General features: G+C 54.2%; 1 protein-coding gene across 1 annotated transcript in view; it reads left to right on the top strand.

Annotated features, from left to right (window-relative positions):
* BCAS4 (breast carcinoma amplified sequence 4) overlaps positions 1 to 6,573 on the top strand; it is a 61,488-nt gene extending 54,915 nt beyond the window's left edge. The window contains 2 exon segments of the mRNA XM_043553677.1: positions 6,331 to 6,418; positions 6,421 to 6,573. Of these exon segments, the coding sequence (XP_043409612.1) occupies positions 6,331 to 6,418; positions 6,421 to 6,455 (123 nt within the window). The 3' untranslated portion in view covers positions 6,456 to 6,573.
* The last annotated feature ends 9,425 nt before the right edge of the window (positions 6,574 to 15,998 follow it).

The raw sequence follows: 15,998 nt of genomic DNA, 5'->3' as shown, positions 1-15,998 counted from the left end.
GTTTTTCCCTGGTGTCCTTTTCTGTCCCAGGATGGCATCCGAGACACAAACCGTACTCTATTTACTCACCTTGCCTCCTCAGCTGCCTCTGGTCTATGACACCTTCTCCGACTTTCCTTGTTTTTGAGGACCTTGACAGTTTTGAGGAATATGGGTTAAGTATTTTGCACAATATCCCTCTGTTAGGGCTGATCTGATGTTTTTCTTGTGGTTCGATTGGGCTTACGGGTTTGGGGAGGAAGACCACAGAGGTGAGGTGACTTCGCGTCACATCCAGGGCACATGCTGTCCACAAGATGTATCGCTGATGGTGTTGACCTTGACCCCCGGACTGAGTGGTGTTTGCCAGGTTTTTCCTGAGCAGTTATTTTTCCTCCTTTTCATATTCTGCTCTTTGAAAGCAAATGGCTGAGTGCAGCCCCATCCAGGGGAGGGCCAGCTAAGCCCGAGCTCCCGGAGGGGGGCAGTACATGCAGAAGCCAATGGGAAATCTTTGATGTCATTTGGAATTAGTTTGAGATTCGTATCTCTCCTCTGTCTGTTTGTCTTTACGTCTAGCAGTTTTCACTTTTTTTTTTTCTTTTTTGAGATCACTGTGTTTCATTGTCTGAACAACTTGGGTTGAGTCTTGTTTCCGCCCATTTAACTATCTGCTTGGCCTTGAGTGACTCACTGTCAAAGGGGGTGATGATGAGAATAAGGCAGCCTGTGTCAGGCTGCGTTCGGAAGCCTGACCAAAGTGGTTTAACCAAATAGGGTTTGTGTTTTGTGACACAAAACACATGACAAGTGGTCTTCATGTGACAAGAAGCCCTGAGTGGCCAGTGGAGCTGATGGGGCTTCTCAGGGAGGCTCCTGGGGACCCAGGCTTTTCCTGGCTGCTGGTCTGACATCCTTAGCCTGTGTCTCTTATCCTCATGGTCCCAAGGTGGTTGCAGCACCTCCAGCATCACTGCTGTGCTCCAAACAGGACTCCGTGAAATCGATAGCATCATCCCCATTTTACAGAGAGGAAAGGGAGGCTCAAAAGGAGAAAGCCCTACTTAAAGAGGCCGTGAGGGTCACAGACAATGAGTGTAGCCTGGGCACAGTAGGTGCAGTGATTGTTTTCTCAGTGGGAGGTACCTCTCCCAAGGCCCTCAAGCTGGGAGGGCCTGGTGACCTGGGGGGAGGAGTGTGGGCCTCTGGGCACCTGAGCTCCTGTGCAAGGTCAACCTGGGGCCTCAGCCCCCCAGGGGTTGACCAGGCTCTGGGGCTGACCCTGTGTTCCTCAGAACCCAGCCCCTGAGTGGGGATGCCATGTGGCCTGCTGCTTCTGGTGGGGTGGGGGGTAGGGGTGCGGGGATGCTGGGTGGGGTAGGACAGGCTGGAGCTGCAGTGATGGCCCAAGAACAGCCAACCAAATAGCACAGAGTTCTGGGACAGTCGGCAAGGTGGGCCTGCCCCTGAGTCCTACAGCCCGTGTGGTGACTCAGTGCCCATTGAATGGGAGCTACAGGGAAGGATTTGTTGTCCTGATCTATTGATTCAGGGGCAAACCATGGCTGGGGGTCCAAATCTGGCCTGCCTCCATTTTTGTAAATAAAGTTTTATTGGCACACAACCATGCTGTTAGTTTACATATTATCTGTGGCTGCTGTTGGGCTACAAGGGCGGAGTTGAGTAGTTGCCATAGCGACCATGTGGCTTGCAAGGCCTAAAGTATTTTCTGTCTGGCCCTTCACAGAACAAGTTTGCAGACCCTGGCCTGAACAGAAAGCAGACCAGGGTTAGGAATGTGCATTTAGGGCTTCCCAAGAGGGAGATACAAGGCGGGCCAGGACTTCCAAGGGGCTGTGGGGATTTCTGGAAACAAGTGGGCTGGTGGTAGAGGACGAGCTAAGGCCCTGGGGTGGGTGAGCTTAGCTTTAGAAGACAGTGATCTGCCCTGAACCCAGTGCTGCAGCAGCCATTTGGTGGGGGGGGGTGGGGGGGGGTGGGGGTGGGCTTGTCAGAAAAGAAGCTTTCCAGGGTGGCCATCTTTGGGGTTTCTGCCGGAAGCGGCAGGATATAGAAATGGTGAAGTGGCCACGAGCGATCTGGGGCCCCGGGAGAGTGTACCCCCTGTTCCTCAGCTCCGCCACCCAGAGCCACGAGGAGCTGTGGGCCCAGTGCTGCCAGATCATCTGATTTTCCGAGAGAAGCTGGCAGTCTGGTTTTCATGAGAAATCTGATTTGTTCCATGTTTGCAATTAATTCCTTTTTTTTTTTTTTTTTTTTTTTTTTTTTAAATCATGAAGCAGACCAAGCACATATCCGTCTGGTGTGTGGGCTCCAGGTTTGAGAACTCGGGTGTCCGGGGTGGAAGTGAGGATTCTGGAATGTGGGTAGACTGGGGAGAGCAGGCCAGGCCCAGTGCCTTAAGCCAGCAGGCTGGAGCACTGAGCTCCCGCTGGGGGCATGGTGGGGGGGGGGGGGGGGGAACCAGGGAGGGAGACTCAGAGGGGGCGGGGCAGAGTCTTGGAGCTGCAGTGTCAGATTTCCGCATCTCCCAACCGATCCCAGGCTGGTGGAACATTCCTGCCGGGTTGCGGGGGGGGGGGGGGGGGGGGGGGGGGGGGGGGGGGGGGGGCTGGGGAGCCAGGAGGTGGACACTCCTCTTTGCTCACCTGGAAGCCCCCGGAGGGGAGTCTTATTACCAGCTGTAGAGGGAGGGGTGGGAGGTGGAGGTCTCTGAGGTCCCCTCCGAGGACTGAGATTCTCAAGGGTTTGGGTTTGCTGCTCTGTCCCCAAAGACTTGGGTCCTGTCTGATGATGGGCAAAGGCTGGGCTTAGAACTAGACAGGCCTGGTTGGACTCCAGCTCCCTGGTCCCCTGGCTCCTGCCACTTCTGGGACATGGGGATGACCCCCGTTTTGCAGGTTGCCATGGGAATCCGCATGTTGTGATTCCCAGTTGTGACCCCAGTTGTGAGGGGCTGGGCTTCTGTGGCGTCCTGACATGTCTGTGATTGGGGGCCTGGCCTCTAAGGATGTGGTCTCTTCCTCCTGGCAGCAGCTGGGGCGTCCGGCTGGTTTCAGCCTCACACTCCAGCCCTTACCTGCTGATTCAAGCCGCTGGCTCCCCTGGGGGTTCCTGGTTTCAGGACACCTGGTTGCAAGTGACAACAACCCAGGTCATCTTGGCTTAAGCAAAAAAGAGGCTTCCGCGGCCCATGGACGGGAAATGTCCCAGGGAAACTGTAGCCTCAGGCAGTAACGGATTCAGGTGCCCGAATGATATCGTCAGGACCTTGTCCCAGCTCTGCTTCCCCTGGTGGCTTCAATCCCAGGCAGGTCCTGCGCTGTGGTGGCAGCGGTGGCCCTCAGGCTCACAGCCATCCACTCTGGAACTTGGGGGCCGGAAGGCAGGGAGAGTGTCCTTGTCTCAGCAGTGAAGGTCTCAAGGCTGCCGGCCGCCGGCCACAGGCTCAGCCCTCCACCAGTCACAGCTGGGGTGGGTCAGGCCTCCACCCAGCCCCCACTGGAGCCGTAGGGTGGGCACGGGCACAAGTGACCGGCAAGAAGATCGAGACTGGGCGGTGGAGATTAGAGGGCCCGTGCCCGTTCCATGCCCCCCTACTCTCCAAGAGTTGTGCCCTGAGCCACAGGCCCCCTGGGCTCATCATAGGCCGTCCCTGTGACTTCAGGCTCAGTTCTCCAACCAGCTATGAGTCACCGTCCCACACTTGCCCACGTGCTCCAAGATGTTGGCAGGGGTTTGGTCCAGGGCTGCTGGGAGGCTCTTGTGATGACTTCTCCTTGATCCTGTCTTAATTATATTGATTTTCTCCCTTTTTTGGAAGTCTGTCTCCTTGAAGGAGGAGACAGAAGCCCCATCTCTCACAGGGATGCTTTACCCATTCAGAAACACCCCCCCCCCCTTGAATGGTAGGACTATTTCAAAAAGAATAGGGGGTCAGGATGAGGCCACATGACTGGGTCAAGACACTGGCTCCGGCTCGCCCAGTGACCCCTCATGGGTCCCTTCCCTTGCCTGCGACCAGGGGGTCAGGAGAAGGGACCTATCTCTTCATGATCACAAAATGCTCTTTGGCCCCCATGCGTCAGGTGAGGGAGCGGGTCTTTGAGCTGTCATTGTTCGCCCACTTTCTAGATACTACGATGGCCAGCGCTCAGAGGAAATGGGGTGAAGAGATTCTAAGCCTCTGGGCTATCCCCAGACTGCATCCCCCAGGCTGCGAGACGTGTCTTGGGGTTCGTTTCCCAGTTGTGCTCTGGTCACGGAGCTGTCAGAGGACTTGCTTCCCATTCAGGGGGGCAGGGGACGGCCCAGGAAGGAGCTAGAGAAAGGAGGCAGGGGATAGGCCTGGGCCCCAAGTACCCCAAGTAGGCTGAGCCAAGAATGGCGACCCGGGGCTGCCGGACAGAATGTTCTGTCGCCCTTCTGTGGGGCTGGCCCCTGGCCAAGGTGAACTGCGTTTTCCAGGTATGGTGGCCCAGGGAGGGAGCTAGTCCTTACACCCCGAGCACATTCCATCTTATTGGAAATACTTTGATGGTTTCCTTCTGCAGAGAAAGAGGGTTCGGTGTGGGGGGACGTTCAGGGCTTTGGGGCTTCGACATGAGAATCTGTCCACTTCCGCCCTAAGCCTGACTGCTCACCTTTAGGGGACACTGGCCACAGCCCCCTCCCTGGTCCTCTCTTTCCCCTCATTTCTGCTCTTTCTAAAACACATACCGAACTCCACACACACATTCCCGGTTAGTGACTTAAATGGCTCCCTGGTCTCTTGGGATGAAGTTCTTGGCATGGCTTCCAAGAGCCCATGTGGTCTGGCCTTGCTTTATAGCCTCATCGCTGTCCACACCCCGACCTGGCCCCATTCCGGACTGAGCCCCTGGAGTCCCCAGGTCTGCCCCCCGCCTCCTGCCACAGCGTGTGACATGCTCTCGTCTCAGCCTGGAGGCCCCATCCTGGAAGCAGGGAGTTTCAAGCCTCCAGAAACCTCCCCGACCCCCAGGAGGAGTTGGGCCACCTCTGGGTTCTACAGGTGCCCGTGCCGTCCCACCATGAGCCGTCACGTGGCGGTGGTGTTCCGTGGGTTCCTTTGTCTCTCCCGTCAGTGAGCCCGGGATGTGGGCAGAAGGGGCCTGGCTGGTGCGGGTGCTCGGGACGTGGTGGTGGAGTCGGGCGGACGCCTGGAGGACGTGGGACCCCCTTGATCCTTGGTTTCCCCGCCTCCACGATGGGGATGGCGGTCAGGGCGTCACTGTGGGGAACAAGTGTGCGGGGAGGCCGAGTGTGCACCAGCGTGGTGCGGGGCACACGCGGGCATTGGGCTTTGGGAGGGCTGTGGCTGGCGGGGAGCCAGAGCCCCCCCCCCCCCCCCCGCTGCCCCCGCCCCTGCACCTGCAGACCTGCCCGAGCTGGGTCTCAGCTTGGGGTCCAGGAGACCGGACGGTCCAGGGAGGTGTTGGGGGGAAACCAGGAGAGTGGGCGCTCCTCCCTCTGCGCCCCCGAGCCCCATGCACCTGCCCGTCTGCCAGCGGAGCCCGGCCCCCCTCCTCCTGAGGGCTCAGAGGCCTCGTCATAGAATCAGCCCCGCCTCTGCAGGAGAGTCCTCTGGGGGCTTGGAAATACCCCCGTGCTAGGCCACGCCCCAAACCAGTGTCATCAGACTCAGGGTGGGGGGTCCCCCAGGCAGAAGTTCTCCCGGGGGGTTCCAGCCACGTGGGGGGTGCGGCCACGTTGGAGAAGCGCTGTTTGACCCGGTCCTCGGTGAAACTGGGGTTTCACCCTGAGAACGGGTCTCACCAACCAGAGCTTGGGGAGGGCTGCTTCACGGAAAATCTCTTCTCCCCTCCCTTCTCAACAAAAATCCACACCAGAAATAAGCGAGCCCTTCTTAAAATGGTTTTTTGTTGTTTTTTTTTTTAAAGTAACACATTCATATGGCACCAGCTTGAGGCGGCACAGATGGGGACCCGGTGCAGGAATGCGCAGCCTGCCCCCCAGTCGCCCAGCAGCAGGCCCTGGGCTGGGCTGGGCTGGGGCAGGTGGGAAGGCGGGGTGCACCGAGCTCCTGTGCACACACGTGTGGAGGGACCCCCGCCTCGCACCAGGGACACCTGCTTTCTCGGTCACTCTCCGTCACAACCTGGCCCTGCCTGTCCGTGTCCGTGGGGGCCGGCGTTGGCTCTCACGGGCAGTGTCCCCCAAACATCCCGGAGTCTTTGTCCCCCGGGCCACGTCCCCTGCAGGATGCGTCCGGTCCCACAACTGGACCTCTCCGGTCACAGAACAAGTGCGCTGAAATGGCTCACGGGGCACCCCGCTTTGTCGTTCCAGAAGTCGTCCACGCCGGCACCCCTGCCCTTCGAGCTGCCCGCGCTGTACCGGACGGAGGACTACTTCCCCGGGGACGCGGGGGACGCGCCAGGACCCCCAGTCGCCGCCGCCACAGGCGCGTGTGAGCTCTGCCGTCGGGGTCGTCGGAAAGCGACAGTGCGTGCGTGCAGCGGCTCGGGTTTTCTGGTCTTCTCGCTGTGCATTTGTGTTTTTCAGTTTCCTCTCTCGCTTCACGTGAAACGGCGGGGTTCGGAGAAGCATCTGGAGCCCCCATGCGTGCCGCGCGGAGCCGGCCGGCGGTTCCCACCCGGGTGGGGCCTGTATGGTGTCCTGGGACGGGGCGCGCGGGTCTCGGGAGCTTCGGGGCTCCGGGACCGGGGACTCGATCTCCCTGTCGGTCTGTGCCCGGCTTTGCGTGGGCATCATGGGGTGGGGGTGGGGGGGTGCTCCTTCACCAGGGTGCGTGGCTCCAGGTCTGTCTGGGGTGGGTAGTTTGGCTGCCAAGCCCCGTGCCCACGGGCCTGTGAATCATCTCAATAAAGGTGTCAAGAGCTCATGTGTGGTCTGGGTGCAAATGTCCTCTGGAAGGGAGCACCTGCCCCCTAGGCCAGCCTGCTCCTCAGGGAGCCCTGCCTGAGGGGAGGGGGCGGCGGTGGTCATCAGAGTCCCAGTAAGAGTGAAGAGGTCACGGGGCGCCTGGGTAGCTCAGTCGGTGAAGCGTGGGACTCTTGATTTCGGCTCAGGTCATGATCTCACTGTTGGAGTTCAAGCCCTGCACAGGGCTCTGTGCTGAGGATGGGAGCCTGCTTGGGGATTCTCTGTCTCCCTTTCTCTCTGCTCCTACCCCACTTTCTTTCTCTTTCTCTCTCTCTCTCTCTCTCTCTCTCTCTCTCTCTCTCTCAAAATAAATAAACTTAAAAAACAATTTTTTTTAATTAAAAAAAAAATGGGTGGGGCTCCTGGGTGGCTCAGTCAGTTAAGCATCGGAATCTTGGTTTCAGCTCAGGTCATGATCTCGGGTTCGTGAGACTGAGCCCCACATCGGGCTCTTTGCTGATCGAGGAGTCTGCTTGGGATTCTGTCTCTCCCTCTCTCTGCCTATCCCCTGCTCGTGCTTGCTTTCTCTCTCTCTCCTAAAATAAATAAACTTAAAGAAAAAAAAAAAAGAATGCAGAGGTCAATAGGATTTCCAGGGATCTTCAAAGGTAGATTTCATGCAACTGAATTTCCTGCTCTTGTCCTGAAATTCCCGATTTCTCAGTTTGGTGATGGGTAATTCTGGTTTTTCTGGAATTCCTCCCAGGGCCAAGAAGACACACACACTCGCCCAGCGGAACGGCAGACCCACATTAGAATTTCAAGGAAATCTAACCTAACGAATCAGGAGACAGAGCAGTAGAAAAGCAAGGGGAGTGCTGCATCTTGACAATTTTAGGACAATTTCTTGGAATTAAAGCTGTAGGCAGACATCTTATTTCAAGAAGAGCCAGCGTTTTCCTTTCGTTTTCTTCTTCTTCTTTTTTTTTAATGTTTATTTGTTTTCGAGAGAGACAGAGAGCCTGAGCAGGGGTGGGGTTAGAGAGAGGGAGACAGAGGATCAGTAGCAGGCTCTGTGCTGACAGCAGACGGCCGGATGTGGGGCTCGAACTCATGAACCCTGACCTGAACTGAAGTCAGATGTTCAACTGACTAGGCTGCCCAGGTGCCCCGAGAAAAGCCAGTATTTTTCCGTAGAGTGTATCTATATATCTATATATCTATATCTATATATCTATCTATATGTATATATCACTTATATAGAGAGAGATTTTTTTTTTTAGTAAAAACTTGTATACATTGTTTTAAATTACTGAGGTATAGTTTGTATACAGAAAAATTCACCTAGGTGTAAGGTTCACTGAATTTTCACAAACCCCACCTGGGGCTAACAGCATCCTGACATCTGTCAACGGAGACAGGTGTTGCTGGTGTCTGCACTTCCTGTAGCCGGAGGATGGGTGGGTGGTGTGCATGTGGTGTCGTCTCTGTGTCCGGCTTCCCTGGCTGGTACGTAGCTGCAGACTGGTCGTTCTCGTGGCTGTGCTGTATTGATCGGGACTGGTTTTAATGAAGGAGGCTCAGATACTCACTGTGCACCACTGTGTCTGCTCAGGGAAAGCATAGATTCAATGGAAAGTTAATTTCTCAGGCAAGAGGTGAGGACACCGATTTCCAGAAGGCCGAGTACTTGACTGCTGGAGCCGCCTAGGCTGCTTTCTCTTCAGAGCCTGGCGCAGGGGCCAGGGAGAGGTGAAAGGGAATGCCATGTGACCAAGCCGCAGCAGCCCGAGTGTCCTAAAATAGAGACCCACAGGGCTGTGGCCAAGAGCTTATAGGCTCTGAGGTCAGCCTGCCTGGGTGGCACCATCATCTCCTGCACGCTTCAGCTGTGTGGCCCTGGGTTAGTTGCTTACCCTCTCTGAGCCGAGCTTCGTCCTCCGCAAGAATGCAGAGAAGGATGGCACCTGCCCATCGGGTGTTCGTGAGGGTGAAAAGAGGTGACCCGTGTGAGCGCTTGACTCAGGGCTGGCCGCGAGCACCGCAATGGGTGACATTGTTGTGGTGATTGGCGCTGTGGGGAAAGGGCTGACTGTGTGCTCTTTCTCCGTCGATCACTGGCATCCAAGAGCATCAACAGCGAGTGCCTTAGGGACCGCCCTTGAATTTCAGAGTAAGAACAGGCTGTGGAAGAGTTGGCAAGGCCAACTAGCCCTCTCTGCGTTTTGCTGTCCTGGGCTTCTTTTAGGGACACCCCCCTTTCCCCCCGAGTCAGCGAGGAAGGGAGAGGTTGCATGAGAACATGTGTGGAGAAAGCTGACTAATGAACTAGGATTGGCCATTCTGAGTTTTCTGGGAGTTGCAGTGCTAAATGGAGCTTTTAGGGACACTTGGGGACACCTGGGGGGGGTGGGGGAGGGAAGGCCAGGACACAGAGCCTGCCGGCAATTCTGACCTCAGTCCTTTGAGCTGCTGGTATTCTGGAGGCACCGTCCTTGGGAGAGGTGACCTGATGTCCTGTCACGTAAAGGAAAGCCTTGACTACTGGCTCGAGGAGGCCCCACAGCCCTTGCCGGGGTCATTTTGCAGCCAGGGAAGAGGTTCTGTTGTGGGGTACCAGTATAAAGGGCATTGCAAGTTTTCATTAAGAGCGAGGCTCTTTGGTCAGTCACCTCCCTGCTTTCCCAGCAGACGTGAACTTCATGTCTGTCAAAGCAAGAGGTTCCAAGAAGGTGGCTCACAGGTTGGCAGAAATGTGTGGTTTGCCCTGAACTGTTTAAAAATGTTTTCATGTTGAGACAACTGGGTAACCATCTGGAAAAAATAAAGTGAGTTCCATACCTCACTCTGTACACCAGGAACATTTCCAAAATTCCAAACGGATTAAGGATGAGTTAGATGTATAAAATGAATTTATACGAGGAGGCAGAAACATTGGAGAATCATTCGAAATCCAGAAGCCTTAAAACCAGAGTGAAATCCTCTGCATGGCAAAAACAAATAAAACATTCAACCAAAAAAAACCCATACAGTATGATAAATCCTAAGCAAATTTGAAAGACGAGTGACCAAAAAGACAAATGACAAATTGGGAAAGTAATATGTGCAGCACGTATTATAAAGGGATAGTCTCCCTAATATTCAGCAGCTCCTACAAATAAATAAGAGAAAAAGTAGAAAAGTGAGCAAAGGATATGAACAGGCATTTCACAGAAAAGAAAATGTAGGAGACATTTTAATCCTATGAAGAGATACTCGATCTGTACCAGTAAGTATGAAAGAATATTGAAATTCCTCAGTTTTCACGATTTCAGGCTGGCAAACACGGAAGTTTTTGATGACGCTTAGTGAAATTTTGAAGAAAGAAGCGTTCTCATGCATTGGCAGTGAGACACCGTTCTGGTGGAGGTCTCTGGACGGTCCCTGTCCGAATGACAAGTGTAGACGCCCTTGAACCTGGTAACTTCACCTCTAGGGATCTCACCTCCCGATATACACACACACAGGAGAGAAATGATAAATGCGAAAGGCTCTTCTCCACATGTGGAAATAACACGAGATTGGAAGGAACCTAAGTGTCCATCAAATGGGATGGGTTCAGTTCTGGTACATATATACACACTCAGACGGCTGGAATCCCATGAAATTGTAGAAATGGATGAGTTTTTTTTTTTATTATTATTAAGTGTTTATTTATTTTTGATAGAGACAGAGTGTGAGCAGGGGAGGGGCAGAGAGAGAGGGAGACACAGAATCGGAAGCCGGCTCCAGGCTCCGAGCTGTCAGCACACAGCCTGACGTGGGGCTCCAACTCACAAATCGCGAGATCATGACCTGAGTTGAAATCAGATGCTTAACCGACTGAGCCACCCAGGTGCCCCCAAAACGGATGAGTTCTTTATGAGGAGCGTCAGACTCTTGATTTTGGTTCAGGTCGTAATCCCAGGGTCGTGGGATTGAGCCCCAAATCATGCTCCAGGATATGAGTGTCGAGCCTACTGAAGACTCACCTCTCTGTCTTTCTCAAAATAAATAAACTTAAAGAGGAGTTCTTTGTGAGTTGGTTTGAAAACGTCACCAAGATACGAAAGCCAAGGTACAGGAGAATGTGTGTGATATGCTTCCATCTGTGTGAGAAAGGCATTAACATTCTTTGGAAGGATAAACAAAAATTTGAGAACCACGAATATGTTTTGGGTGAGAAGTAGACTTTTCCCATTTCAGTTTTTTTCTATACTTTTTTGGTGCTTACCTATTCAAAACATTTCACTAAAATCAGTCGCCAGCAATGGAAACTGAGGACAGCTGGATTTCCAGCTTCTCTTCAAAAACTGGAATATCTAGGGGCGCCTGGGTGGCTCAGTCGGTTAAGCGTCCCACTGAGCCGGTGTCGGCTCAGGTCATGATCTCAGGGTTTTGTGAGTTCGAGCCCTGCATCGGACTCCATGCTGACAGTGCAGAATCTGCTTGGGATTCTGTCTCCCTCGCTCTCTGCCCCTCCCCCACTCACTGTCTCTCAAATTAAAAAATAAAAAATAAAAAAACCCTGGAATGTCTGGCAATTCCGGGCTCACACTGTTGCTGGAAACAATGAGCTAAAGCTGAGTCGCTTTAGAGGGGCTCGTGCTCTCCAGGTTTCCCTTGTATCCATTATTGTTTCGCCAATTTATTTGATCTGCCTGGCCCCCCCGTGGGCAATTTGCATGTGAGAGCCTGAGAACCAGAGGCCCTCAGACCCTGGAGAATTTACTCCAAGGGTGTGGGGGGGAGGGTCCTCAGCTGGGGAGAAGCATCAGCTGAGTGACCATTGCAGTGCAAGCAACTGGCCTGCCAGCAACCATCTCTGTGCCCCAGTTCCGAATCCCCTGGGGCCAGAGGGTGTGGTCTTACTCTAGAAGTGTGTGCTTTCCACAGCCCTCCTTTTGGAAGTGACTGACACCAACTCGGACGAAGACACTGTAAGAAAACTGTAGACCAATATCCCTCACGAACATAGACACAGAATTTCTCAACAAAATATCAACAGACTGAATCCAGCAACCTATAAAATGGCTGATACATGGCCGAGTGGGATCTCTCCTAGGAATGCAAGGTCGGTTTAACATCTGAAAGTCTATCAGTGTGACACCCTGTGTTAATACAGGTCAAAACCCACACATCTCCGTAGGTATGGAATAAGGCATCTGCCAAAATCTAACAGCCACTCGCAATAAAACTTCTCCTTCTTGGCGTGTGACGAGTTCTCAGAGAGCAGGGTTACAGGCTGGGTAGACACCCCCAAAGGCGTCTACTGATAGGATCACCAGCTCCCTGGAGATGCTTTGTCGACCCAGGCAGCTGGAGGCACCGGGGCATCTTCCTCCCCATCTTAGAGCAAAATCCCACTTAAGCTTTTTTTCTTCCCCTTCCGCAGAAAGCTTTATTGTTTCCAGTTGGCCCACGGCTTGAGGAAGGGCTATAAAAACCGGGTGAAAAGCGGCCTGGTGAGAGCGTTCGGTTGGCTCAGTCGGTAGAGTATGAGACTCAACTCTTGATCTTGGGGTCTTGAGTTCAAGCCCCGTGTTGGGTGTAGAGCTTACTTAAAAACAACAACAACAAGCTGCCTCGTGGTGGGGGAGGAGAGAGATTCAGGCAGAGAAGCTCTGATACCAGGAGGTGGCAGAGGGGCCCTCAAAGGCCGCTGGGCTCTGGGAGGCTCCTAGACGTGCTTGACCCACTCTGTCTTCCGGTCAAGAGCACAACCGTCTTGGGGTTCAAAGCGATTCTGACTCTGGACAGCTTTCACAGAATCTCTGTGAGTCCCATGGGATCCCTGTGGACTCCAAAGCATCCAAGTTCTTATCAGCGACCGTCAGCTGCTCGCACTTCAGCCTTGCAGGCGGAGAACAAAGCCCTGAGGCCCGCGTCTGCCTTCCTGGCCGGGACTCGTGGCCAGCGCGCTTTCCCGGGTGCACGTGGGGCTGAGTCCGAGGAAGGCCGCAAGGAGAGGACCGCAGTGGACAGGGCGCTGGGCGGGACAGGCCTCTGGCCCCACCGCAGGGCCACGCGGGCCGGGCCAGGCTGGTGGTGGGCCCTCCCACGGGAAGGACTTGCGGGTTTCCCCGGGGCCACTCTGCTGGCCAGGGAGCACGGCGTTCCGTCCCCACCGCTCTTCTGGGGAGCCAGGCCCGAGGCAGAGGAGAGGGAGCAGACCCGGAGGAGCGCCCGGAGAACGAGGTTTGTGCCTTTGTTCCGTTGGCTCATCTGTGAGAGAGCCGAGGGTGGGGGCGGCGGCGGTGACCCCGCCTGGGGACCGGGGGCTGTCCCTTCAGGCCCAGGGGCTCCTTGTTGTCCCTCCGTGAGCCCAGGAGACACGCGTGAAATCCGGTTTCTGTCGGGGCGCCCGGCTGGCTCAGTTGGTGGAGCATGTGGCTCTTGGTCTCGGGGTTGTGGGTTCGAGCCCCGCATTGGGTGTAGAGATTACTTTTTTAAAAATCTTTAAAGGGGCGCCTGGGTGGCGCAGTCGGTTAAGCGTCCGACTTCGGCCGGGTCACGATCTCGCGGTCGGTGAGTTCGAGCCCCACGTCGGGCTCTGGGCTGATGGCTTAGAGCCTGGAGCCTGTTTCCGATTCTGTGTCTCCCTCTCTCTCTGCCCCTCCCCCGTTCAAGCTCTGTCTCTCTCTGTCCCAAAAAAATAAATAAATAAACGTTGAAAAAAAAAATTTAAAAATCTTTAAAAAATTGGACTCAGGGCACGTGAGTGGCTCAGTCGTTAAGCGTCTGACTTCAGCTCAGGTCGTGATCTCACGGTTTGTGAGTTCGAGCCCTGGGTCAGGCTCTCTGCTGTCAAGTCCACTTCTGAGCCTCTGGCTCCCTCTCTCCATCCCCTCTCCCCACTTCTCTCTCTTTCAACATTAAAACATCTCTCTTTAAACATTAAAAAAAGATTTTGGTTTCTACACACACGTCGCCTGAGTGTAGAGGTGGGGGTTCTTAAGCTGTCCGACTCATGTTTGGTGAATGGGGAGAAGTGGAATCAATGCTCTTACATAGGAAAGCCACAGGCAAGTGTATTTCTCCGGGGAAGGCTCGTGCTGTAGGCCATGTTCACGTGTATGTCTTTAAAACAGTGCTTCTCAGTCTTGGTTGCACCGGGGAATTGGCCGGACCAGCCCAGGGCCAACTATATCAGAAGCCCCGGGGGAGGGGCCGAGTTGGAGCTCCCCAGGGGACTTGGATCGCAGCCTTGAAGCGGCTGAGCTTTGGGAGAACAGCAGTCAGGGGATTTTCAGCGATTGGCTACCTGGGTTGCAGCAACCACACCTTCTTGTTTTACATCCTGCACAAGGTTTGATTTGAAGAGTGCAGGGCCCTTGACCTCTGTCTCGCGCCTTCCTGAGTGTAATGCGGAATTGGGTTCTGGTTTGTGTTGAACTAATTCCACCCGGCTCCGGAGATGGGTACTAAGCCAATCAAGGTCATCCTATCTCCCAGTGGCCCACTGAGATAGCTCTGATCTAAGCCCACCAGCCACAGGAACTAGTTCTGGAATGGTCCAATTGTCTCCAACTTCAGGATTCTTGCTCACTAGGAAGGGAGGAGAAACCCTCTCCCAGGCAAGGTGAATGGGAAGCACCCTATGGACACCAGGGTGCCTGCCTAGGATGAAGGTGACCATGTGGGTGGCAGGACAGAAGGACGGTGCACCTGAGCCTTTGCCTATGCTGCTGAGCAGTCTGCCACTCAGGCATAGTGTTACCTGCGTGTCCCCTTTATCAAACACAGTCTGAGTTGGAGTTTCTATTGCCTGCCAGTGAGACTCCCATTTCATAAAAAAGGAGTCTAAAGCTGGGTGAGGAGAGTTCGGCGATCATTGATGGGCAAAGACTTCCCTGGGGAACACTCTGGGCCGGAACCACCTCTTGGCTCTTGGGTGCCACTCTGCATGCCATTAGGCAACAGAAGTCACCCCGAGACTCAAGGCTCCCCCAATTCTTTGTCTTGCCTGGGTCAAGGAAAAAGTCTCTCGTTTTGGTGCTAGTGTGCCCTGAATCCTTGTGCTTTTCCTTGTTAACAAGCAGAGCCAACCTCAGACTCACAGCCCTCAGCAAGCAGTAACAGATGACAGTTTTAGTATAATGCTTTGTCTTGTATTTAAGGGATGTCTTCATTAATGGCAAATGATGCTGGTCGTCCTTTCTTGTAGAGGCAAAGTTTTCCTTTTAAAAAAGGGCAGTTGAGGGGCACCTGGGTGGCTCAGTCAGTGAAGTGTCCAATTCTTGGTTTCAGCTCAGGTCCTGATCTCAGTTCATGGGATCAAGCCCCCTGTCAGGCTCTGTACTCCTCTTCCCCAACCCCTCCCCCCCCCCCCCCCCCCCCCCCCCCCCCCCCCGCCAAAACACGAACAAACCTTAAAGAAAAATGAAAAGGGCAGTGGAAACCTACTAAGTACATAAAATGGTTGTTAGGCAGATGACAAAGTTGGCTGTATGAACAGGCAGTTTGGGAGATGCAGTGTCTGTCGGGGAAAGTGTGACGTGTTGATGTGTTGGTTTAGAGACCAAGCTCCTGTGTTTCTGCATTCACAGCAGGGAAAAACCTTTCTTATGAGGCTGGTCTTTAGCTACGATCAAGGCTGCACGGTATGGTTGGAACGCCAGTGACCGTGGGCTCAGATGTCCTGGGTCCAAGTCAGCATCTCCCCTGTGCCAGTTGGGCTTTTGGGACAAGCTCGCTTCTCAAACCTGGAGCTAGTCTTCCTACACAGGTTTTTTGTTTTTGTTTTGGGTGGGGGGAGGGTGCGGTGGGGAGGGGGAGCTTGGGAGTGGATGGGTATTGGGGCACTGGAGGACTCTTCTGAGGACTCAAATTATCTTGAACTCTAGTACTCTACAACTAGTCCCAGGAACATTTCAGGGATGTTCAGAAAGTACTGGAGTACTCGCAATGTATGCTAAGCTGCGAGGAAAGGTGTAGTCATGCCCCTGGCCTGGAGGAGGGTTCCTTGGAGGACAGGGCTGTGTTTGAGTCTCTCTTGGCTCCCTCTTCCCAGGGAACCCGATATCTAGACTTGTTGCTGGAAGCAGCCACTAGCAAGTTGTGCACAGCCTTTCTCATTAATCTCTAGGCTCTCACGTACGGCTGCTTCACAT

This window comes from Prionailurus bengalensis, chromosome A3 (genome assembly GCF_016509475.1).
Source record: "Prionailurus bengalensis isolate Pbe53 chromosome A3, Fcat_Pben_1.1_paternal_pri, whole genome shotgun sequence".
Classification (NCBI taxonomy): Eukaryota; Metazoa; Chordata; class Mammalia; order Carnivora; family Felidae; genus Prionailurus; species Prionailurus bengalensis.
Note: the sequence above shows the minus strand (reverse complement) of the source record. Positions and strands in the feature narration are given on the sequence as shown.